At 43.8% G+C, this 26269-nt stretch overlaps 2 protein-coding genes across 2 annotated transcripts in view; both read left to right on the forward strand.

The window, feature by feature from the left end:
- The window catches only part of FRAS1 (Fraser extracellular matrix complex subunit 1), a 208114-nt gene that overhangs the window by 59777 nt on the left and 122068 nt on the right, over positions 1–26269 (forward strand). Inside the window, 8 exon segments of the mRNA XM_012653893.1 lie at positions 733–879; positions 3434–3574; positions 4479–4619; positions 5293–5433; positions 8800–9070; positions 12939–13023; positions 15637–15963; positions 25047–25200. Coding sequence (XP_012509347.1) covers positions 733–879; positions 3434–3574; positions 4479–4619; positions 5293–5433; positions 8800–9070; positions 12939–13023; positions 15637–15963; positions 25047–25200 — 1407 coding nt within the window.
- On the forward strand, positions 8105–8326 carry LOC105818030 (MICOS complex subunit MIC10-like). Its single transcript, XM_012653892.1, has 2 exons — positions 8105–8136; positions 8221–8326. Exons 1-2 carry the CDS (start codon positions 8105–8107, stop codon positions 8324–8326), a joined length of 138 nt encoding a protein of 45 aa, XP_012509346.1.

Genomic DNA, 26269 nt, shown 5'->3' on the forward strand with positions numbered 1-26269 from the left:
GCTAGGATTACAGGCGTGAGCCACTGCGCCCGGCTAATACTGGAGAATTTGGGTAAATAGGATCCAGTGAGTTATTGGATTAGGAGTCAGAAAAAGGGAAGTGTCAAGATAGACCCCAAGATTTCCAGCATGAGGGACTGAATCGGGGGAGGAACTCCAGTTGTGGAATTAGGGACGACGGAAGCGTGACCAGATCGGGTAATCCCGAATGCCTGATTACACAGCTGGCTGCTGGAGTCACAACTGGGCAAATCGATAAACAACGTCCCATTTAAGTCTTTTGTATCTTGAAATACGGGATTTCCTGTGCTCCACAACGAAGTCAGTACCTGATTTTAATGCTGTGATAGCATCGCACAAAAATCCGAATCTATGTCGTGAACTGTAGGGGGCTTGATTCCTTGAGAAGTAAGGTCCAAATTCTGAACTAGCATTCCAGAGACCTTCGAGTAAGTATAAATTCTGTTGCTGAATCGCAGGGCAATTTGGATGTAGGATTTCCATTTGGGGGTTTATAATTTATCTTCTCGGGAAAATGAGATTACCCTTTCTTATGTTGGAAAATCAAACTAATATTTTGTTTCTGTTGATCACAGTCAAGGATTATGAGCCATGAAGGGAGAACAGGTTGGGGCCGGGTTTTGCTTCTGTGCGGCAGGTGACTCGGTTTGACCAGTGCTTCAGTGTCTGCAGTCGTGATCATCTGGCCGTTTTCTTTTCCTGTCTGCTCAGCATGCGACACGCACTGTAGAAGCTGCGACTCGCAGGCCAGCTGCACTTCCTGCCGAGATCCCAGCAAGGTCCTGCTCTTCGGGGAATGTCGGTATGAGAGCTGCGCCCCGCAGCATTATCTCGACTTCTCCACCAACACGTGCAAAGGTAAGGCTCTTCTTGCATCGCGTGGGGTTGTTCTTTGACTCAGACAAACGCCTCCTCTGTAGACGTCCAGTCCTCCACACTGGGAAAATGCCAGTTGTCGTAGGTTTTGACTTTCTCTGATGTATGAATTCATTTATTCACTCCTTTATTTACTAGGCAATAATTTTGAGCACCTTCTGTGTGCCAGACACTGTGCTAGGTGTTGGGAACTAGACCGGAGGCAGCAGACTGGAAATGCTCAGGTTGTATTTGGCTCATGGGCATGTTTCGTTTAGCCCACGTCATGTTCCAATGCTTTAAAATCTTTAATTATTTGCCTTTTAAAATCAGGAGAATTCACATACAAAAATTGAGATTTTTTCAGGAGTTTTGGGGGGAAAAAGCCAGAAGATCTGGCAGTAATGGATTTGCGTTCCCACAGTGCAAGAATAGGCTGGAACTAGGTGGCTGTCGTTCCTGCCGGAGGGAGCGTGGTGCGTCCAGCTCTCCACAGTCCTCATCGTTGCCCTTTCTCTCATCTGGGCCGATTCAGAAGATTTACGTTACCTGGCTGTAGGCGTTGCCCCGACAACCTTGCATTGCTAGACTCCAGGCTTAATGAGGTCGAGAGTTGTGTCTGATTTGTTTGTCTCTGCCTCGCATACTTACACGAGTGAGCACCGTCCCTGTCTTCAAGGGATTTATTAGGAGATAATGTCAAAAACCGAGCTCCTTTTTCCTTGCTCTCCACAAGTTGAGATTCCCGCTCTTTGAGTGGCTGTGCTCAGCAAGGGTTGAAACAGGGAAAGAACAAGTTTTTCTTGACCTTGTGTATTCCCTTCTCCTTCCACATTTCCCTCCATCCCTCTGGTGCTGGCAGAGAAGGAACTCAGAAATGGAGGTCAGACATCTGTCAAGTAAACTTGGTATCCTTTAAGGCTCTGCGAAATTGCACTTTCTATCCCAAGAAATTCTACTTGGTTGTCAACGTAGGGGGTCTGCTGTGCTCAAGACCACAGAAGCTTTTCTGGTTTTTTTTCCTTCTAACCAGTGGCTGTCAGTTTGTGGTGAAAAACAAGATTATCACAAATCCTGCCTGTTGTAAATGATTTCATAACTGTGTTGGCAGTTTCCAAGGCTCTGTTTTAGTGGGATTAACTTTGTGAATCTTGGATCACGTGTGCTGTCTTGCACATTTACCTGCTTCTGTGGGACTTGGAAACATTGTATCAAGTTAGAGAAAAGGTGACTAATGGGTTTCTGCAGCTTCTTCGTGGCAGGGGAAGGTGGGACTGAGGTGGCCCTGAGTGGAGACAGGTTCCCTAAGAAGAACAGTTCGGCAGCAAACATTTATTGAGCTGTTGCTGTATTGCCAGGCACTGTGCTAAATTCTTTACCTTCATTATTCATTTAATCTTCACAATAGTCTTATGCAGTGGGTACTATTCTTATCCCAGTTTTAAAGATGAGAAAACCGAGGCTCAAAAGTTTAAGGACACTGTGTAGGATAAAGCCATGACTGGAATACAGATTTGCCTCACTTCAAACCCAGGAACTTAACCTATCTTGGGCCCATCTTCCAAGCGTGGAAGAGTTAGCTTTTCAGCTAGAACACTGGCTCCCAAACGTGAGTTTTCTGGCTGCACGAGAATTACCTGGGCCATTAAAAGTAACAGCAATAGCCACACCCACAATAATAATCATAACGACAAAAATAATGATAGCAGCACGTTTTCCCGTACCCCTGCCAACCCGAGACTCTGATTGGATAGGTCTGCTGTTGAGCCTGATGGTCTGTGTTTCTCTCCATCCCCCTGGATTATCTGGGTGCATGTCCAAGGTCAGACCCTGTTAGAACAGAAGCTCCTTGAGGGCAGGGTCTGGGCCTGCCCTTCCTATTCCCCTCCTACCCCGTTCAGTGACGCACAGCCCATAGGTGCTTGCTGAGCAAACGGACACGTAAATGAGTCAGTTCTGCAGCCCTGGATGAGATCCTTCGTGGTTTCACTAAGCCCTTTCTAGATGTTTCTTTGATGCCCCTTTTAATTCTAGCGTCATCGGTTCTTTCTGTCGTGTTGGCTCACACCTGATTGTTGAGAGGGAGAAAGTCACGTGGCTGGTGTCACTGTTGGCAGCAGGTGCGTTCTTAGAGGAGCGCCTGACACCCGTTTACCTGTTGAGCATGTGGAGGAGGTCAGGATTGGGTTGTGGGGCAAGTTGGCCACACCCTGTGACAGGCTTTGCGTGAGGACTGGGGTGGCACAGGGATAAAGAACATGGCGCCCACGGGCCACCAGCCAAATCGATGCTGCTTCTTGGCAGCTCCACCGGCAGCAGCTCTGCGCGAGCGCGGCGCTCTCCTGTACGTGCCTGTGTCCGACATAACCGGGAAACACTAAAGTTCAGAGAAGCGTTCATGCCGCTACAAGCAGAAACCTCACTCGAGCTCGCTTATCTGACACATCTTCTGTTGTCCTTATTTTACTCTTGCAGCTGCAGACGCAGCCTCATAAATTAGTCCCTGGGTTGAGGCTGGACAAAAAGGAAGCGAATCTAACACAGACTTTCTCCTTAGAGTGTGACTGGAGTTGCAACGTGTGCAGCGGGCCCCTGAGGACAGACTGCCTGCAGTGCATGGACAGCCACGCGCTCCAGGACGGGGCCTGCGTGGAGCAGTGCTCGGCCTCCTTCTACCGGGACGCGGGCCTCTGCAAAAGTGAGCTCCGAGGCCCCTCTCTGGGATCCCCAAGCCTCGGCCGCCTCTGTGCTGTTCTGAGAAAGAGCCTGCGGCGACCTTCCCCTTCTGGCTTTTGACCCAGTTCTGGCTTCTGTCCTAGGAGCTAGCTCTGTCGTCATGCAGGTTTTCCTCTTGCATTTCTCGTGCCCTGATACAGCTTTGCTGAAATTTGAGGCCGGTGTGGGAACCTTGGGGATATGCGGTCACAGAAACAGATACGTGTCAGCCATTACTTTCAGACATCCTTAAAAACTGGACAGTCCTGACCTCCAGATGGGAGGGTCTGTGTGTCCCGGGCATCTGAGCAACGGGAAGACCCTGTTATTACACCATCTGCCCCTCCACCCTCTGTGTACCGTACGCCTCCCCATCACCCTGTCTGGCCCAGGACCGCTTAGCCTCACTTTAAAACCACAAGGTCCTCAGACCCTGAAATCCCCACCGAAAGTACGCAGAGAGCGTTGCTAGAAGCATTGCTGGGAGACTGATGACAGGAAACATCGATGTTTCTGCAAAACAATACTGAAAGCCAAGGTCTAATTAATAACGATAATTGCTATCTGCTAAGGACTTTCTAGTTTATCTAGCATTTTCCATTACTTAATTTGATCTCCACCCAGGGAGGTGGATGGGACTGTGTTTCCACTCCCATTTTAGAGGGAAGAGCACTGAAGCCCAGAGAGGTCGAGGAACTAGGCCTAGGTCACCCAGCCGGTAGGGACTGTAGTCACAAGCAGAGCCCTGGCTCCCTGACTGCCCGTACAGCGCTTCGCCCGTACACCGGGCTGTGTTGCTGTTGACAGTGAGCGCTGCCTTCCCACAAGGGCCGGGGCCCCCTGGGAAAGCCGCGCAGATTTCTGCTTACTTGGCTTCTGTCTTTCAGGCTGTGGAAGCCACTGTCTCCAGTGCCGAGGTCCTCACGAGTGCACCCGCTGCGAAGAGCCGTTTCTGCTCGAGGGAGCCCGGTGTGTCCAGGAGTGTGGGAAGGGGCACTTCGCAGATCACGCGAGGCACCGGTGCGCAGGTAACGTGGAGACTGGGCGCTCTGCAGGAAATAATCTGCTGATCCTTTAAGTGTCTGGCTCTCCTCCTGCGTTTAAAATCCTACTGCTGCTGCTACTGATAGCAGTCATGGTCGTCGTCATCACAGGGACGGTGGTGGTGGCACAACTGGGCCTTTCTGTGTGCCAGGCACTGTTCTAGTCATTCACATTATAACACCTGGAGTCTTCCCAGCAAGCACTCGCATTGGGTGCTATCACTATGCCCGTGTTTAAGACAAGAAAATTATGGCGCAGATTGTTAGCAGAACTTGCCCACGGTCGGCCGCTGGTGGGTGGTAGAGGAGGAAAGATGTTCAGAAAGAGCCCATGCTCTTAATCCCCGTAAGTATCCTCTCGCGCATGTCAACATGGTTGACTCTTCAAACAGTCCATGTATGTGCCACGGTTTTGGATGGCATTGCTAAGGCAGGGGGTGCTCTTCTCTGTTAGGTTTCCTTCTGAGGGTGGGTCGGCTCCCTGTGAAATTCCGTAGGGAAAGTGTGAGAATTCTCTTTTGTTCCGTTCGGAGATCATCTCTCGCTTGCACACTAACTCGTCTGTCCGCAGCCCCTTTATTTCTCATCCCCGGGGGTCCTAGCAGGGTGTCTGTGCCTTTGCTGTGCTCATGCAGTGCGTCTTCTCTTTGGTTGACAGCCTGCCCTCGGGGATGCTTGCAGTGCAGCCACAGGGACCGGTGTCACCTCTGTGACCAGGGCTTCTTTCTGAAGAGCGGCCTCTGCGTTCCCAGCTGCGTTCCTGGCTTCTCTGCCCACTCCTCCAATGGAACGTGTGCTGGTGAGTGCCTCTCCTCTGATGGTCTGGCAATTTCTCTCTGCAAAGGCTGAGTTTACAAATATGATTGATTCATGTGATATAAAGGAAAACTCCTCGTGCTGCTAAGGAATAAGGGACTCTTTGTAGAATGTGGAAAATCGGGAAAACCCAACTTCTGTGATCTTTGGAAGGGAAAAGGAAGCAATCTATGCTTTAAAAGCCACAGCTATTAGATAGAAAATTTGGCATGAAACATTGCTATGTTCCTGAACTATAGCCGGTTATAGAAAATTACATATATACTGTATTTACATGTATAATTTATTGACTTATATTTGTCTAAGCCTGTAGAGCTCATTATGCCAAGGTGCAATGGAGATAAATTACAAATAAATAATGAGCAGCATGAGGAGCCTGCCCCATGAGGTGCTCACAATTGCGGTGGACGGATTTTAAGCCACCCCATTTGCCATTAAGAACAAGGTGACATGTTACAGGAATGGAGCTGTTCTCTCCAAACACATTCGTGGAAACTCTACCTTAAACAACAAAGGGAAGCAAATTTAAATGCCGTCTTAACTTTGAACCTCGAAAGTGTTGTAGTTGAAGGAAGGTTGGAAGTCACATTATGGCCAAGTGTTCGTTGGCTTTCAAGTGTTGTTCATCAATAACAGGAGGAATTTTTTAACAGCCACAGTTGATCATATTTTCTGTCTCTGTATTTCTGGCCTTTAAAGATATTAAGACTTACTCATGGGGAAAAAATATCCATGGCTTATTTTAGTGGGATCCTTCTGAAAACCCCAAGTTACTTACTCCTCTTGGGGCATAATACAAGGGGACTTGAAGATGAATTCCACTTTCGTTGGAGAAATCTTTCGGTGGACATGGTCCCGCTGAACCTGGGCATTCCCAAACTGTCCCATCTGACCTGGCTGTAGAAGGAAACACTACAGTTAAAGTCCCGGTGAAACTAGTTGCTGGACACAGGAAGAATTCCACATCATGGTAGGAAACCCCTGTTTACCCATCAGATGTTTCATATGGATAGAGATGGTATAATTTTAAAATAAAGTATATATATCAATATTTCACGTGAATTCTGAGTGTGAGCCACTGATAATCCTACTCTGCTGTAGATTAATTAACTGGTACTGTTCTAGGAAATGGTATCAGACATTTGATTCTTTTCTTGCTCTCGTGGGTCTGATGTGGCAGGTGCTTCAGGACAGAACTGTGGTTCTGTTAGGGTTATTAGTATTAGGGTTACCTGGGGAGTTTATAAATTGCTGAGATCAGGGTTCCCTGGCAGCCCGTTAGGGGAGTTGGTAACATTACTGCGGTCCCACCGCAAGACATCTAGGTCAGAGCTCTGGCGGGGAGCCCAGCCGTCAATATTGTTTTAAAAGATCCCTGTATGATTGTTTATTATTGAGATATAATTCAAATACCATAAAATTCACCTTTAAAGTATACAACTCACTGGTTTTTAGTATTTCACAGAGTTACACAACCGTGACCGCTATCTAATCCCAAAACATTCTCATCACCCTGAAGAGAAACCTTATAACCAGTAGCTGTTTGTCCCTATTCCTCCCTCACCCAAACCCCGGCAAGCTCTGACAATCTACTTGTGTCCCTGTGGATTTGCCTGTTCTGGACATTTCACGTAAATGGAATTACACAAGGTGTGGCCTTTTATGTCTGGCTTCTTCTACTCTACACACCATTTCCAAGGCTCGTCCATACTGCAGCAATTATCATTCCTTTTTCTTTTATGGATGAATATTATATGAATATACCAAATTTCGTTTTTCCATTCATCGGTGGGTGGACATTTGAGTTGTTTTCAACTGTTATTATGAAAAACGCTGTTATGAGCATTTGTATGTAAGCTTTTGTGTGGGCAAATGTTCTCGATTCTCTGGAGTCTGTGTCCAGGAGTGGAATTGCTGGGTCATATGGTCACTCTACATTTGATCACCTGAGGAGCCGCCCAACTGTTTTCCCCAGTGACTGCAGCATTTTCCACTCCTGTCAGCAACATACGAGGTTCCGATTTCTCTACCTCGTCACTGTTTATTGTCTTTCCTGGTGGAAGTGAAGTGATACCTTATGATGGTTTGATTTGCATTTCCCCGATGACTAACGATGCTCCGCACCTGTTCATGTGCTTATTGGCCTTTGATATATCTTTGGAGAAATGCCTATTCCAATTCTTTCTTCATTTTAAAAATGGAGCTATTTGTCTTTTATTGTTAAGTTATAGGAATTCTTTATATATTCCAGATACAAATCTTTTTTATAGACACAGGATTTGCAAATATTTTCTCCCATTCTGTGGGTTGTCCTCTCGCTTTCTTGCTGGTATCCTTTGAAACACAAAAGTTTTTAATTTCAATGATGCCCAGTTTATCTGTTTTTCCTCTTGTCTCTTGTGCTTTTCATGTCATTTCTGAGAAAGCCTAATTCAAAATCACAAAAATTTACTTTTACATTTTGTTCTAAGAGTGCTATAGTTTAACGCTCACATTGAAGTCCTATGCTATTTTGATTTTCATCCAGGGGAGGATTATAATAGACAGCAGTCTAGAATCTTATCTGTGTAGCTGTAAATTAACATTACAAGCCTATTTCTTTCTTTTTTTAATAAAAAGGTCATGGCGTCGGGGGCTGGCTGTGGGTAGGGACCATGTGGGAATCAGAGCCCGAGCATGGCGGGAAGTGGGCCTGGTACCTGGTGGGTGCAGTCGTCCGGAGAGCTACTGGTTTGGGATCAGGAATTGTTTTCTCACTTACCCTCTCCAGAAGAAGAATGTGGCCATTGGCCTTTGGTTCTTTCATGGAATTGGGAATGGCCTACTCCAGCTGTCAGCATGACTTCCAGGCTCCATATTTTCTACATGGAAAATAGGCCAATGAAAAGGAGCAGTGGCTTATCCCTGAGAATATCCCAATGGGAGTAAAAGAGAAATCTCATTTATTGCTCAGGAATATGAAGTGGAGCAAGCCGACGGTCTCCTGCACCAATGTTCTCAGAATACTTTAAATTCCATTTCACTGTTTGTATATTGAAACTAAGTCTGTTTCTTGTTTTATGTTTTCTCTCTGGAAATTGTAAGGGGTGGTCTAAAAAGAAATGACTTAAGTTAGCAGCCTCCACCCTTTTTGGCACCAGGGACCACTTTCATGGAAGACAGTTTTTCCACGGACCCAGGGATGGTTTGGGGATGATGCAAGCACATTGCATTTATTGTGCACTTTATTTCTATTATTATTACATTGCAATATCTAATGAAATAATTGTACAACTCGCCATAGGTTGGGGACCCCCGAGTACTGATTGGTAAACGTACCAAGCTAACCTTTGGATTGTATGTTTTCCAGGCGAAACACACACCCCCAGTCTTCACGTGAATGGCTCCCTGACCCTCCCAATCGGTTCGGTGAAGCCGCTGGACTTCTCCCTCCTGAACGTCCAGGACCAGGGGGGCAGGGTGGAAGACCTCCTGTTCCATGTCGTGAGTGCTCCCACCAACGGGCAGCTGGTGCTCTCAAGAAACGGGAGAGAGGTCCAGCTGGACAAGGCTGGCCGTTTTAGCTGGAAAGATGTGAAGGAGAAGAAAGTGCGTTTTGTGCACAGCAAGGAGAAACTCAGGTGACTCAGTGTGCCGTTGTTTTCCCGCTTCCTCTCTGTCTTTGCTCTGCAACCCTCCCCCCCATAGCTATCCCTCCTGGTCTGGGGAAGATCGATACTCCACAAGCACCAAACGCTCTCAGCCACCTGTCATCATTTCCCTGTAATTGCCCAGAGAGCGTGCTTCTGTTGGAGGCATTTTCATTTTATCACGTAATTATGGGTAATTCTCTGATGCGACAGGAAAATTCCTAGTACAATTATCCAGATTTTTTGCCCAGCAGAAACACAAGTGGTTATATACCCAGATGCCACAGCTGCTTCTTCCAAAATTAGGATAATATGCTGGGAGGAGGGGGCAGAGAGAGGATGGAAAACATGCTTTTCAAGGTGTTGCACGGTCCCTAGGATTTCAGAGTTGGAAGGAGACTTAGAGTCACAGTTAACTTTGCATTATCCACATTATGGGATTAATTGTGGTTAATTTTTAAGCCTGATCCAGTTTTCCTCTGATGCTCAGCATACTTTTGGCTGTCTTCCCAACCCCAACTGACAAATGCTTCAGGAATGCAGCTGAATGTTAACACTAGCCCAAGCAAATATACATAATTAGCAGAGCAATCTGCTAAACTGAAATCAGAGAATGCGCCCCCAAGATTAGCCTCTTGGATTATGTTTCACCCTGCTCTGCTTCACCAGTGCAGATAATTCAGCGTAGATTATATGTATAAACAAGGAACTGAAATCCAACGAACGTGATAAGAACACAGTGAATATTTTCTACTGTCAACGCTAAACTTGAGGGTTTTTTTTTTTCTTTTTTCTTTGAAGTTTGGGCTGGGAGACAGGTGGGGAGAAACGTAGATGGCACTTTCTCTACTGTGGTTAATAGCTGTTGGTGCCACTAACCTGAGAAGACCATGTTACAGGAATGAGAACAACTAACAGTTACTGACTAACGTTCAGCGAGCCATCATGTTAAGCACTTCACATGAGTTACGTATATTATGTTCCTGGTATACAGATAAGGAAATTGAGGCCTCGAGAGTATAAGTAACCTTGCCCCAAACCTTGCAACCTGTGAGTGCAACGCTGAGGCTCCCAGCCGAGACTCTGATCCTACCACTTAAGCCTTTAACCACAATGATTTCCGCCTCCCTAATATTCCAGGAACAATAGGCGTGTTTCCAGGGTCTAGGGGCAAAAGATCGCTGCACAGAGAAGTTTTGCTACAGAGATGGAGCTTAAAACTCTGGTGTTTGATGCCATAGACTTGCTCTGCAAATTCCTGCTCTGTCTCCTGCATTCCTTTTTTTATTCTAGGATAATCAAGTCTTATTATTGATTTAACAGATAGCTAATGGGTACCTCCTGAGCACAAAGCGTGAGGTGGCAGAGCAGACTGGTGCTCGGGAAGCTTCCAGGCCCAAGGTGGGGGACAGGGCACAGGGTGCACATCTGCAGAGTGGAAGGAAGCTGGTGTTAAGTGACACGCGGTCGCCCTGCTCTTCGCACTTTGGGAGCAGAGGAAGAGGCAACCATCACTGTCTGAGGATGCCAGAGAAGACCTGTGAGAGAGGCGGTCTTCGGTCTGGGCCTTCAAAGAGGTGTCAGATTTTGGCAAAGTAGAGCAGCAAGCCCTCCAAGCAGATACAGTAAATCCCGGTTTGCAGACTCGGGTGCGGTTGAGACCAACTGTAGGGTTGCTGGAGTCCTGCCTGCGTTTTGGCTGCAAGTGTTGTTCCTAGGTGTTTGTATCACACATGCTCACGTGCACATGTGTGTACACACACACACACACACACACGCAGCCACGTAGCTCTGCGTTTGTAGTCATTCGTCCTGGAGTCACTGTGAAAAGCATAAAGCTTCGTAGACAGCAAAAGTTAACCCTCTCATCAATATACCTTCTCATCACCTGGTTTCTTGGGCCATCTTAGCTTTGCACCCCTAGACAGGACAGAGAAGGGCAGTTTAGAAAATTCCTGCAGTACTCTTTTTGAGTACCCATTTTCATTCTGGATTTTCTTTATTTAAAAATTCAAACAAAAGAAAGAATGAGAGGAAGCGTGAAATGAGGTGGGTAGAAACTCATGAAAAAATGAAATAATGTAATTCTCTGAATAATACAAAACCTGTCATGTAAGTTTGTGTTCTGTTTTGTTGTCATGAAAATACTGACCATGAATCTTTAGGATTGGAATTCTTTAGAATGGAACTCCTCTGGGATCAGGACGGGCCCGTGGTACAAAAGACAACCTGTACAGGCATTGATAGGTGTAGTGACGGGGATACGCTGGCGTTATTGAGACGCTGAACGCTCGTGTTGGAACCTCAGCGCCACCCAAGATGGTTTTTCCCTGTTTGGTTGGGAGGAACCACCCTCTGGCTCATTCTGTTGCTTTCCTCAGCTGCATTGTCTTGAAGCCCGAAGGTGGTGGTGGGAAAGGGCAGGATTTAAATGGAGCAGAAAATGAAGGGAGGATAGAAGAGGAAGGAAGACAAAAATACCTTTTTTAAAAAAATCAGGTTTATTGAGGTATAATTTGCATTCAGTAAAATTCCCTGCATTAGAGTATACTGTCCTATGAGTGTTAACAAACGTATACAGTCCTGATGTCCTGTGACCACAACCACAGTCGAAATATTAATATAAAGCAGTTACGTTACTCAGAAATTCTCCTTTCTATAATTAGTCCCTTCTCCCAAGTCCTCACAACCACTGATCTGTTTTTACCCCTGTAATTTTGCCGTTTCTAAGATGTCATGTGAGCGGAATCAGTGTGTAGTCTTTTGTTTCTGGCTTTGGCCATAATGCTTTTCAGATTCATCCACATTCTTTCATGGATAAGTAGTTAGTTCCAAGAATACCTTTGAAAGAACCTTTAAAACAATAATCCCTGTAGTGGACCAAGATTCAGAAATTCCCATAAAGCATTAATCACACACCTCACCAGCCAGCAGCGGGTTCTGCGCTTGGCTTGGCTTTGAAGGTGGACGGTTCCTCCTTTCCCTTCTAGCAGTCTCTGAAGCTTCTGGAACACACTTTTGCAGGAAATAAGAACCACAGCAAAGAGTGAGCCTCACTTTCTTATTAATCGGGACTCTGGTTGCAAGTAATGGAAGTCGGCTGGAACTCGATTAAGCAAAAGAGAAAGGCTTGTTGTGCACTGCAGGGCTGGCTCGGATCTCAGACATCAAGGGCAGCCGTGCCCCAGGGCACACCAAAAGCTTGGACTTCTCTTGTCTCTGGGTCTCTCCGTTGTGGGCTTCCTTCGCCTCCCTCTTGCAGACAGTCTGGTTCCACATCCACATGGTAGACTCTGGTTGCCCACAGTCGAATGGTGAGACTGGCTGCCTGCTGGCTCTCAGGCCGGTTCCAAATTTCCAGGAAAGAATGAGCCGTCCCTCCCCAGTCCTGTCCACACTGAGGAGGGACCGTCGTGGGATGCAGGCGTTTGGAACGTTGTTGTTGCCCACTCACCGAATGGACGGGAGTTGGAGAGGGTTTGTGGATCAGAGGCTGTAAAAGATTCCTTTCCGTTCTTCAATTTTATCCGGTAGCCTATAATATATTACTAACCTGTCTTCACCTGACAACTAACATTCCAGCCTTTTATATATTCAGTTTAGAAAAATAGGAAACAAAATACTTATATAATTATTACTATTATTATGTTATAATGAGATCTAAGAACACAGTGTTTTTGCCTGTATCTCACTATATTCATCTTTATTTGGTAGTTTTTATTTACAGTGTTATGATACTATAGCAGTTTGATCCAAATTCTCATCTATACATGATCTGAAAATATTTTTAATCCTTATCTTTCTAAAAGCTAATATAATGATTGTATGTTCTCATTTTTTTTCTTGGGGACTTCATTAGGAAAGGCTACTTTTTCCTGAAAATTAGTGACCAGCAGTTCTTCTCTGAGCCACAGCTGATCAACATACAAGCATTTTCAACACAGGTAATAAAGATACCAAGCCATTAATAATTGCACGTGCCTGCTGATTTGATTCTGAAGCACAAACCAAGGTTTCTTTCTGTTTTAGCAAAAATGATTGAGCTAAATTAATCTTGTCTTAGTTTCTTCATGAAATGCCACTGGAGTAATTTTTAGTATTTTTGGGTAATAACAGCAGCAACAATAATTACTAATACATCTATAGAACTCTTCTTCGTGATTCACGTAAGTAACTCAGTTGATCCTCATGCCAACATCATGAGGTATTATTATCCCCGGTTTACAGATGAAGAAACTAAGTCACAGAGAGGGTAAGCAGCTTGTCAGTGATTAATGTAGCAAATAAATAGAGTCAAGATCTGTGCCCAGTAAATCTGACTACAGAGTCTGTGTCTAAACCATTACACCATGATGCCTTACTTTATTATACTGGATCTGACCCTGCCTTTTGGAATAATTTGAATCTGTTCCTGTTGTTATGACTTTCCTTATTCTCAGGTAAATGGGTTTGTTGTAGCAAAATGTTTCTCTCTCAGGTGTGTGGAATTTGCCATCAGAGCATTTTATTAAGGGTCCACTTAAATGAGGTGCCGTGTGGTCATCAGACACACCCAGCTCTGAGGCAGTCACGGTAGATGCTGCAAAGCATGGCGGGGTGGTGCTCCAGACTCATCTCCCATCGTTCATTTCTGCCACGTCACATTTACGCGTCCAGAATACGCAGAGTGGTAGATGCCCTGAGGACTGGGCTTGGGGGATTGAACAGCTGAAATGTGCAAAGAGAGTAGAGACATAGGTACAGCCACAGGTTGTGAAAAGCAAGAAATTGCTTGGGGTGGGACAACCTCCTGGGGAACCAAAACTACCTCAATATTTAGACGTCAGCATTGTGTTAGTCGTGATTCAAGGAAGGACACCAGATTATTGTTTTTAAACTATTTTATCTTTGGTCCCAAACTGAAAAGGCCACGGATCATGGATAACAACATAGACTTGAACCAGAAGTTCAATGGTATTAAGAACCAAGTTCAACCCTTCTGGATGGTATTGTCACATCAGGGATAACTTACTTAGGAATGATTAGAAATTGATCCCAAGTTAATTTGATCCCATGGGTGGACAAAAGTACAATTTTGTTTTAATTAGAGCTAAAACATGTGAACTGTGTAAATATAGGCCGGGGTGCCACATCAGTCTTAGGACTTACTGGCTTAGATGTTTCTCAGTACTTAAACCCAGAAGGTATGTTTTGTTCTTTTTGTCTGGGCTGATATCATTATTCCAATGAAAGACCCATGGTAGATATCGGCAAGTCTTCCTGATCTGGGATGGTGAGTTCCCATGGTTGCCTGAGTTCTGTGTGTTCGTTTTCCCGTAATTGAGTGAGTAGATAATGAGGGCACGTTTTCATTTTATTTATTATATGAGAAACTTTTATCATTTTAACTTTTAAAAAATGGAATTTTAGAAAATAATTTTAACTTGTTTTTGTTCCTTTAAATTTCTGTGATATTTCAGTATGGTCTTGACTCTCCCTGAGATTTTCTCATGTAAGTTAATTTGATCTTTTCCATTTATGGATTTTGACATCACCTTTGACCTTTCCTCTTTCAGAATATGAAAGGCCATTCATTCCCATATATAGAATCACAGCTTTAGAATTCTCACTTGAGAATTCTGAGTAGCTATCATGTAATTTCCCACTATGTGATTATTATAATGATGCATTAGTTAGACTTGACTTTAATGGAGATTGTAATTTTCAGGTGGCCAGGAGAGTGCTTGGGTAGTTTAAAAAAACAAAAACAATCATTTGGATTAAAGAAGGCAGTGTGTTGAGAATAGTCCTAAATGGTTGAAGTTCAAACGATATTAAAAACTGAGATAATATTTTCTTTGGCTTCTGGCCTCAAATTTTTGTTTGTGGGGGATGAGGGTTTTTTTTTTTTTTTCTGCTGTGGTTCATTAACTTTTATCTTCATGAAAGAATGTTTTATCTGCTCACTCAAGTTGGCAGGAGGAACCCTGACAATCCTAAGGAAAACATATCAAATTTTACTATATCAGCAGTGCCATGTGAATTAACCAGGACCAGGTGGCTGCCTTACTCACCTAGACTTGTCAGACTTTATAACCTGAGCTGGGGTGGAACTCTGTCAAGATTTGGATGAGAGAACCTGGAGAAAATTACCGACAGGGACCAGAAATAGCATGAATTCAGAGCGTAGCAGTGGCTCACTCTGAGCCAGGGAATGCTCACCTCCTGGACACAAGTCCAAAACTTTCATACCTCTCATTAGTGTCTCTTGGGATATAGTGTCAATCGAGATAGCTTAGAAATTAGAGATTTGGAAGCAAATTGCTTTCAATTGCCTGTCATCAAGTTTCGACATGGCTTGAGAAACCTCTAGACCCCAGAGGTGTTAAGTAACCTCAGGTGCTGTGATGACTGTGACTAACCACACCTCTGACCACTGCTTTCGCCACAGAACAGTCTGGCACTTGGCTAGAGCACCTAGAGTTTCTTGAAAAGCAGAGACATAACAATCGGATATGTAGTCCACTGGATGACACTGTTTCCCTACTGAGAGACTCTTCCGCTCCTTCCCTCCACAGGCCCCCTATGTGCTGAGAAATGAGGTTCTCCACGTTAGCAGAGGAGAGACGGGAACCATCACCACCCAGCTGCTCGATATCCGAGACGATGACAACCCACAGGATGTGGTCATCCAAGTGCTCGATCCTCCACGTCACGGCCAGTTGCTCCAAACCCTCCGGTCCCCCGCAGCCCCTGTCTATCAGTTCCAGCTGGAGGAACTCTCCAGGGGCCTTCTCCACTACGCTCACGATGGCTCAGACAGCACATCCGATGTTGCCGTCTTGCAGGCCAATGATGGACACTCCTTCCAAAATATACTGTTCCGCGTGAAGACCGTGCCCAAGGTAGGTGTCGTTCCTGGAGTTACGGTTTCCCTGCACCTAGACGTGACGTCCTTCTGAAGATGTTATTTGACAATGCTCATAAGGTTAAGATACAGGTAGTTATTTGTTTATTCAAACATAACCCCTTAGGAAGGTGCTTATTAAGCATGTATTATACAGATGGCAATGTATATTTTGAAATACCTGTCCCTGTGTCCTCTACAAAATGGGACATTTTTGAACTTTACTTGTTGACCTCTTGCCACAAAAACATGCGTTATTGTCCACTGATCCTTTTGTCTCCTTCCTGAGCACAATGATAAGAATCAAAGTATCCCTGGTTTTGTCTGCCCTTCAGAAACAGCTCATGAAACGTGACATTCATAGTCAGATAATCTTAATGAATCAAAAAGAGTGAGTTTAGCCATAACGTTAGCCCAGCTGAAGGAGGATGAGCAAACTCTTTGGTAATCGTAGGGATCGTGGCCCAGGGAGCAGGAGCTCAGCAGAGAGCACCGTTGCCCGGCCTGAGTCATTGGCCACCTTTGTGTGATTTTCCCACATCCACAAGCACCTGTGCTATTATTTACTTGTTATTTTTCTTTGAATCAGCTTTTTTATTTTGGCCTCATCCTAATAAATAACACTTGTGAAATCATGGGCTTAATGTAGAATTATACTTTTTTCTAAAATATTAAAATTAATACACAACCATTCTATAAAATTTTGTCCACATATCACAGAAAATGTTCCTGGATACTAAAAATGAGATGGCTGTCACGCGTTAGGAAATACTGGGTTAACCCATGCTGGACCGAAGAGACCTACTGAAAAATATTTTCAAAACTTGATGTGATTTTATCAGAAGCCCTTTTCTCAGTTGCATTGAGAATGGATCTTTCTCATGGTAGTAGATGGAGAAACATGATTTTTTTTTTTAAACTTTTTATTTCAAATATCGCTGCCTACTGAGGTATCATTAGCTGGAGAGATTGATTTGCCAAGGACAGTTTAAAATCACTTGTCACTTTCTCACCAGTTATCACTCAATTTGCAATTAAGCCTCGTGAAGGTGAACAGCTGAATCTAATATGGTCTGCAAGCTAATTTCTCGGCTTCCTGTCTCATTATTTTCAGCTGCTGAAAACAGTGACGGTGGCCTGAGAGTATGGGCGTAAGTGAAGGCTGATTATGAGGTAGAGCTGGCAGGTAGCCACCTTGTCGCTGGTCCTAATTAACACCCTCTTGCAGTTGCTCTGGGAGACGAGGTTTAGTTCTGGAGAGATGAAGTCTACACAGACACAGAGTTTTCTTTTCTTTCTTCTTGGTTTCTTTCCAAGAGTTGTTACAGGATTTCCGTGCTACCCTAGCAGCTGCCTTTCACGTTTGGATTTCGGTCTCCGTGTTTGGAGCTCAGTTCGGTATATCACACAATCATCCTATGTGGAATGGCTCAGGGTTGAAGGGCATTTATAGGACTTTAGCTGCTTCAGCTATCAAAACAAAACAAGGAAAAATAAGATTTTAATTTATAAATAAGGCACAAAGCACAGAGTTTTGGAATCCTTGCAGCCCCTATGACTGGTGAGTCATGTAGGAATTGCTGTGTCTATTTGTGGTTCTGGAAAGTGAGTTTAGGTTCCCCCTTTCATCCCTCCGTCCCCCAGAGTGCTGTGCTTACCTGTCCACAGGTGATCTGTGATGGGCTTCTAAGCCCATGAACTGGACTACTGACACCAGTAACCTCAGCGTCCATCAGGATGTGCTAATAATCAATTGGACTGTAATGATAGTATTAATATAATACAAATACACTGTTTTTCCTCCTAGGAATTCAAAATACTTTACCTTAATCTGTTCTACTAGTATTTACAATATCTTGGTGAGGAAAGTTAGAATAGAGGCTATGTGACCTTATTTCTTCTAACAGAAATTCTACGAGTGAGAGGTTTTTTTGTTTTTAACATTTATTGGGCACTAAAGCTTGATGTGAATTAATCCATTTGATCTTAACGATCATTTTAGGATGTTTGTCCAATTGTTATCTCTAATTTTTCAAAAGAGGAAACTGAAGCACAAAGAGGTTTAAAAACATTCATTTTCGTAAAGATGTTTAGCACAGGAGCTGTGATTGCATCTCAGGTGTGTCTGCTTCCTGCACGTAACCACGAGGCACTTTTCATTCTACCTGTATTTCCCAGTGTTTTGGTCACATATATCCTATTCCCTTGATGGATAGAATGGAGACAATAATTTAGTCGTTTTCTCGATGTTCTATCCAAGCAGGCTGGGCCCCCAGCCTCCCATAATCTTTGCTCTGAACTCACCACATCGTGTTACAAGTGAGGCTATTATTATATCCATAAGTCTACTGGGCCCAAGAAGAAAAAAATGCCTTAGCTGGTTTGGCTTCCGATAGCTGTGAGTCAGACATGATTGATTTCATCCTAACAGCCATTTCTGCGGATGGTCATGCAAGTGCTTACCCTGTAGCTACCAACGTGGTAACACATTGAGTGCTACACACACAAAAAAACAGAAACCTTTCCTTCAGACCACAGTGTTTTATTACAAAAATAGAATAAAAACTTCGAGTGTAATGTAAAGGTAAACATAAATTGAAAAATGAAATTTATTGACTTCTGTTCATTTAATCCACATTTTTAGAATTGAATTGTCAATGTTAATTGTTACAATAAGAACATCAACAAGTAAGATTTTATGTATGCTTCGCGTGGCCCTGGGGTCAAAACTAGAGTGAGTTAAATACGACTCTCGTGGTAGTTAATGTGTTAAATCTGGAGCGAGACCAATTATTGGCCGATGTCTAGCTGGGGGTTTAAATGAAACGGCAAGTGGTTTTGGTTTAATTCCTAGTGAATGGACCAGAAAATTTATCCTAACATCTTTGAACTGAAAACTTAACCCGGCAAGGCAGATAGGAAGGGATAGAAAAAGGCTTTGTGGGAAGAGGGACCGTTCCCACCTTCCCGTCTTGAGCAAGGCACATCGTAGGAGCTGGTGCGTTTCTGTCGGATGAGTGGGTGATGGATGGGTGCGGTGGCTTGAGTGTGGCTGGCGCCGTGTCCCTGTCCTCCCGTCCATCTCCTGCGTCAGACGAGAGCTCCCCAGGGCACCTCTGCCGATGCCGGGGTGCCCCATCTGGGACTGCGTAGAGGAGCTGTCAGCTCAACCCTTGTTTTTCAGGTTCTGCATGACTTCCCCAAACTTACTCTTTTTGTCATCGGCCTGGCAGTGAATAAACTTGGCTGCCACCTGCAGCGTCCTGCTGAGTTGCTGAGGAGACGATAGAACCAGAACTGATGTCGAAACATGTTCTGTTGGGGGAAGGAGACAAAAAATAAATAGAAAAGATCAGAAAGTAGTAAAGAATGCTCTGCTGAACAGGCTTGCATTAACTGGGTGGATTACCAAAGCCAAGCCTGCCAGAGATGGGATTCGAAAGCAATTTGACGTCTAATGATGGCTAAAACGCGGGCAGGGAACAGTCGTGTTTGTTGGTGGGCTTCTCTCTGCTACGAGGCTTTCAAGGATTTGCCTTCTTTCTCATTAATTGACGTGCCTCTGGAAATCATGCCCTTTTTCTACTCTGGTAATAAATCTGATGATCTTTCTGACCTCCTTTGTTGTTCTCGGAGCAGTTATTTTCTGCAGCTGCTTTAATGCTTTAATGTTAAAACCCCTCAAGTGCCGTGCTCAGAACTAGACAGAAAATTCTGTTGCTGGGGGGTCCTGTCTGGCTGTTTATCTGTGGTAGGGCCCATAAACAGCTAAAAAGCCCTCTTGTGTTTTCCCTCAATCCCATTAATGCCTAATGAGAGCATCCGTTGTATTTCAGGGACTCTGATAATAATGATGTTTATGAGAATTACAAATATCAATGGCACAGAAATGTTTTTTTATGAATAGGAGGCTATCTCGTAAATATAAATACTGGCTCATGTCAGGGTCTCACCTTTTTGAGGGCTTGCTTAACTTACCCAATGCAGTGTCCCCCGAGGTACACACTCAGAAAAGGTGTGTTGGTTAAAAATGTATCTGAGCCAGGCATGGTGGCTCACACCTGTAATCTTAGCACTTTGGGAGGCCAAGGCAGGAGGACTGCTTGAGCCCAGGAGTTTGATACCAGCCTGAGCAACATCAAGACCTCATCTCTACAAATAAAAAATAAAAAATTAGCTGGGTGTGGTGGCGCGTGCCTGTAGTCCCAGCTACTCAGGAGGCTGAGGCAGGAGTTTGAGGTTCCTGTGACCTATGATGACACCACTGCACTCTAGCCTGCGTGACAGAGTGAGACCCTGTCTCAAAAAAGAAAAAAATAGGCCAGGCGCGGTGGCCCACGCCTCTAATCCTAGCACCCTGGGAGGCCGAGGTGGGAGGATTGCTTGAGCTCAGTAGTTTGAGACCAGCCTGAGCAACAGCAAGACCCCGTCTCTACTAAAAATAGAAAGAAATTGGCCAAACAACTAAAAACAGAAAAAATTAGCCGGGCATGGTGGCGCGAGCCTATAGTCCCAACTACTCGGGAGGCTGAGGCAGGAGGATGGCTTGAGCCCAGGAGTTTGAGGTTGCTGTGAGCGAGGCTGATGCCACGGCACTCTAGGCCGGGCAAGAAAGTGAGACTCTGCCTCAAAAAAATAAATAAATAAAAATTTAAAAAGAAAAGAAACAAAATAAACACACACACAGACACACGGACACACAGACACAGACACAACAGTATATGTGTACGTATCTAAGTTGAAATACACCTGGAGAGAAGTTTCTATCTTCTTGACCTGAAGTATCAAGCTTCTGAGGCTGGTAGAGACGTTGACACACACAAAAACAGCCCAATTGTCTTTCCCTCTTTCTCTGTGCTGGTAAATTTCACCTTCTATCCACCACCATGCATGCTCCTTCCCTAAAGTCCCCAACGTCCTGCAAGATGCAATCGTAAAAGCTGTGGTATAAATGAGCTCTTGCATATCACAGCAGATTTTTATAGAATAAGTAAAATGTTAGGGTCGCTGTTATGTCCAACAATAAGTCATGTTCCATTTAGTGAAGTTTTAAAATTTTTTACCTTGAATATTTTGGCCTGGGGTTGGGGTACACTATCATTTGAGCTAAAATCTCATCATTTATGGCTCAACGTTTAATTTGGGAGGGAGGGTTTTCATTTTGTTTGCGAGACTTTTTTCTCCAAAAGACGGAGGCTTGTGCACTTACTTCTTCTGGTTTACAACATTAATATTTTTACTTGTAGTATGATACGTAATGGCTAAAATTTTATTACAACATTTCTGTGTGCCTATTGTTCTATGAGATTAACGAGAAGAACTATTTAATTTAAAGCAGTGTTTTAATCATGCCCCCAGTTTTACTTGTTGGGATTTTGTTGCCTGCTAATGTGGCACTCTGGAGTTTGTATAAAACATTACTGGACAGATTCTTCAGTTGATAATATAGCTAATTTCTTGAGCCAGCAAAGATATATACAACATTGTACAGAAAAAAAAAAAACTACAAGGAGATAAAAAAATTTTTGAAATGTTAGAACCATTGGAGAAATTAGGTTAAAATTTGGCTTTTTGGACACCGTAGCTGTAAAAAGATGGTATATAACCTTATGTTCATCTCCCTTCAGCCTTCCCTAGACCCCTCTCCCAAAATAAAGCAACAGAAAAAAAAAACATGTTCATCATGATGAGTGGGGAGATTCATACTTCTTTAAAACACAAAACACTTTATTGAGGTGTGATTGACATGTGAAAACTCTACAAATTTAACGCACACCTGGGGAGGAGTCTGGGGAGGAGCATAACCATGAAACCATCAGTGCCATCCACGTCGTAGACATATTCATCACTCTTAAGTCCCCTCCTACCCCCTTTATGAATTTTACTTACTTTTTTTGTGGTAAGAACATTTAACATAAGATCTACCGTGTTAGCAAATTTTAAGCATTCTGTAGAGTATTGTTAGCTGTAGACGCTGTGCTGTATAGCAGAGCTTCAGAACTTAGTTCTCTTGAGTATCTGAAACTTTGTGCCTTTTGACCGTCCATCTCCCCTTCCCCTCTCCCCCAGCACCCTGTGGCTGCTAGTCCGCTCTCTGCTCCTTTGACTATTTTAGATACCACGTATAAGTGGGGTCTTGCAGTTTGTGCCTTCCTGTGTCTGGCTTATTTCACTGAGCGTAGTATCTTCCAGATCTGCCCGTGTTGTTGCGGATGGCAGGATATCCTTTTTTAAGGCTGAATAATGCTCTATTGTATATCTGTTTATCCACTGATGGACACTTAGGTTGGTTCTGTGTCTCTGCTACCGTGAATAACGCTCAACAAACACGGGAGCACAGATATCTCTTCCACGTACTGATTTCATTTCCTTTGGATCTGTATCCAGAAGGGGGATTGCAGATCATGTGGTAGTTTGTTTTTAATTTTTTTGAGGAAACTCTGTATTGTTTTCTATAAAACCTTTACCAATTTGCTTTTCTTCCAACATTGTAGCAGGGTTCCCCTTTCTCTGCATCTTCGCTAACACTTACCTTTTGTTTTCTGACAGCCATCCTAACAGGTGTGAGGTGGTTTGGCTTTGCATCTCCCTCACGATTATTTGTGTTGAGCACCTTTTCATATACCTGTTGGCCATTTTTATATCTTCTTTGGAGAAATGTCTATTCGGTACTTTCCCCATTTTTTAATTGAGTCATTTGAGGTTTTTGCTACTGAGTTGTAGACGTTCCTTATATATTTTGGATATTAACCCCTTATCCAGGTAACGAGGTCTGTCTGGAAAGTATCCAGCCATTGTTAATATAACGAGAAAATATTATATGGCTGGATACTTTCCGAACAGACCTCATTATGTTTTGCAAATGTTTTCTCCCATTTCTTGGGTGACCTTTTCATTCTGTTGATTGTTTCCCTTGCTGTGCAGATGCTTTTTATTTTTAGGTAATCCCACCTGTTTTTGTTTTTGTTGCCTGTGCTTTCTGTGTCATATCCAGAAAAATAGTTGCCAAGACCTATGTCAAGGAGCTTTTTCCCTGTTTTCTTCTTGGCATTTTACAGTTTCAGGTCTTATGTTCTTAATCCATTTTTAGTTGATTCTTGTGTATGGTATAACACAAGAGTCCAATCTGTTTCTTTTGCCTGTGGATGTCCAGTTGTCTTATTTATTAAAGAGACTATTCCTTCGTCCTTTCCCCATTTTGTATTCTTAGCACCCTTGTCAAAGGGATTTATTCTTGGGACTCCCTATTCTGTTTCATTGATCTGTGGGTTTGTTCTTATACTAAGCTTTATAATATAATTTGAAATCAGAAAGTGTAAGGCCTCCAGCTTTGTTCTTCTTGTTCATGATTGCTTTGGCTATTTGGGGACTTTCGTGGTATACACAACTCTACCGGAGTTAATAGAGCTTCCCCCCAGCATTCTGGTAGGTTACAGGCAAAGTTTTAGACACACTTTTCATGTTGTATAAAAAATATGCTGTATCAATTGTAAAAGGAGGAATTTCTCTGGGATTATGCCCCGGAGCAGGATAGAAAGTGCCTTTACTGCTGTTCTCGTGGGGACTGTTCGACTCAGTTTCCTGGTGTGTGTGGTGAAAATGGCCATGACTGCCTCCTCACAGGGGGAAATGCACAAGTGCCAAGTGACGGCAAAGGGACGGCTGTTTTCTGTCTTCTGAATGTTCTCCTCCTGGGAGTATGGTTTGCTTTGTTCTGTTTGTTGGCATATTTGAAAGTAATAACAATAATTTAGAAAACCATCTCTTCCGAAATATTCTATTTTAAAGTATCAGATTTACTAATTTTCGAAGTATAGAAACAAACTGAAAACTGAACACTGGCAGCATCAGTAATCTCGTTCTATGGAAAATGCGTGCCTTGCCAAGCAGGGATGGCAACAAGTTTTAATGATATTAGCTTTAGCAATAAAACGGTTCCCTTCTCAGGAGTGCTAAACAGGTGATTTCTTCCAGCCAGTTACACCTAACTGTTGTTGCTTCGTTTTCTATCAGCCATTAGGTCCTGTCGATTCTGCTTCTGTAGTGTTTCTGGAATGTTTCTATTTATCAGTGGACTTACCATTGAATTTTCCACTGCAATACCCTCACATAGGCCCTCCCCTTCTCTCCCCCGAGCCATTACAAGAACTTGCTAAGTGGTTTCTGCACCTCTAGATTTCTCCCAGTGCTAGATAAATCTTCTGCTGTTGGAGTCTGTCTTTCTAAAACCGATTATACCTGATCATCCCATTTCCTTCCCGGGAGACTATGTTGACTTTCTAGTACCTATAAATAAGTTGAGACTTTTAGCATAGCTTCTGCCTTCTACTAACCTTCCACGAGACAGCATCACTTTTCATCCAATCCCTCCCCTGGTTCCTAAACTCTAACGGCACCAGACGCTTAGACATTTTATTAATACTAAACATACGCGGGGCATTGTCTCACATCTTTGCCTTTGCTCAGACTGCACCCTCTGTCTAGAATCTGTTTCACCACTTCTCTACTTAGAAAGCCTTTTTTTTTTTTATTATTTAAGAATGAAATGATACTTTCTGTAGGAAAATCTTCCTGAGGCTTCCTTCTGCTATCCTCCCATAGCTCCCTGCTCAAGCTTCTTAGAGAGCATCACTTGTGAAGCGTTCTAATTATTTGTGTGTCTGTCTTTCCCACTAGACTCTAAGTTGTGCTTCAGACAGCCTTGTATATATCAGGCCCCTAGCAAAGGAGCTGGCATAGAACAGGTGCTTTCTGAATGATTCCTGAATATGGGTGGATGGAGAGGTTAGCAGGACAGGTCGATAGACAGATGAAAGAAAGACATGGAGAGACTCAGTCTTCCTAAATGACGTCAGTTATTTGTCCATGATAAACTAAAAGGAAAAGTAGGACATACACATATGTAGACACATATGTATACATCTACACATAATAACACACACAAGCCCTAGTGTGACTCTAAAGTTGTATCTCTCTCTATTAGAGGATCTTCAGCAGAATAGAATCTGATGACTTATGTTTTTAAGACTGATATTTCCTTATTTTGCTTGGACCTAACTTTGCACTTTATCCCTTTTCTAGAATGACAGAGGTCTTCGGCTTATGGCTGATTCGATGGTCTGGGTTCCAGAAGGGGGGATGCTGCAGATTACCAACAGAATCCTGCAGGCCGAAGCCCCCGGTGCCAGCGCTGAAGAAATCATCTACAAGATTACACAAGACCACCCTAAGTTTGGTAACTCTTTTCCTTCCCCTTTGGCATGATTTTGTCTTTGCGTTCAGCAGTACAGGGTTTGCTTTTGTACAACGCCATGCATCAAGGTTGCGATTCTCATGAACCGAACTTTCTGATACTGTGCACATCCCCTTTAAAAACAGAATAATCATGACAGCTGTCACACTGTACGTGTTTACTAGGTAGTGTACTAAGTTTTATAAACACATTACATATAATGCCTAAAATTTAAGTTTCAAAACAACTTCATTTTGCAGATGAGAAAACTGGGGTAAAATTCGCTTGCTAAAAGTCACCTAGCGAATATGTCATTGAATTTCAAGGATCAGGCTCTCAAACTCCACCTGATATCCCTTTCAGAATATTACTAGACTTCTTCTTGATGAGACGTTTTAAAAAATACATAAAAGCATTTTTCATTGTTCTCCATTGTTACTTCTCCTTCCAGCAAGGTATTAGAGTATAGTAACCTGAGAAATTTTCCATCATCATCACCTAGAAATGCTGGATAAAAAAATAGCAAGACTTATAAGATGCTCATAGCTGACATCCCAAGAGTAGAGAGAAATCTCCAGGCGCCAGCAACAAGGAAGTCACTGAAAGCCCGTCTGTGCTGAGCTAATGCCAGGGCTCCCTGAGAGGGGTGGTGTGAGTCTCGATAACCCTGGGGCTTGGGACTTAATGCTGGTGCTGAGACGGGGCATTGGAATTAAGACCCTGCCTGAAACCAGGACTCTGGAAGGACATGCCTCCAACCGGAGGGCAGAATAGAGAACAAGAAGCATATCTGGCACAGAGAGGTGGCAGAGCAGTCTGCCTGCCTGTCCCACCTTCAGAGTGGAGCAAAAAGTCTGTTGAGAATTCAGAACTTCAAGCCTATTACTCCTGCAGACCTGGGGTTAAATTACACCGTGTGCCTTGTCTGAGAAAACTCAAAGCTGAGAAATTATATAAAAATGAATCCCAGGCCAATTAACCCAACCCCTTGGGTTCTTTATAGAAACTAGAAGAAACTGCTGTAGAACACCCCCCCCACCCTCAAGACCAGGCCACGCAGGATGCTCAGAGA

The sequence above is a fragment of the Propithecus coquereli genome, unplaced genomic scaffold (assembly GCF_000956105.1).
Source record: "Propithecus coquereli isolate 6110/MARCELLA unplaced genomic scaffold, Pcoq_1.0 Scaffold433, whole genome shotgun sequence".
Lineage (NCBI taxonomy): Eukaryota > Metazoa > Chordata > Mammalia > Primates > Indriidae > Propithecus > Propithecus coquereli.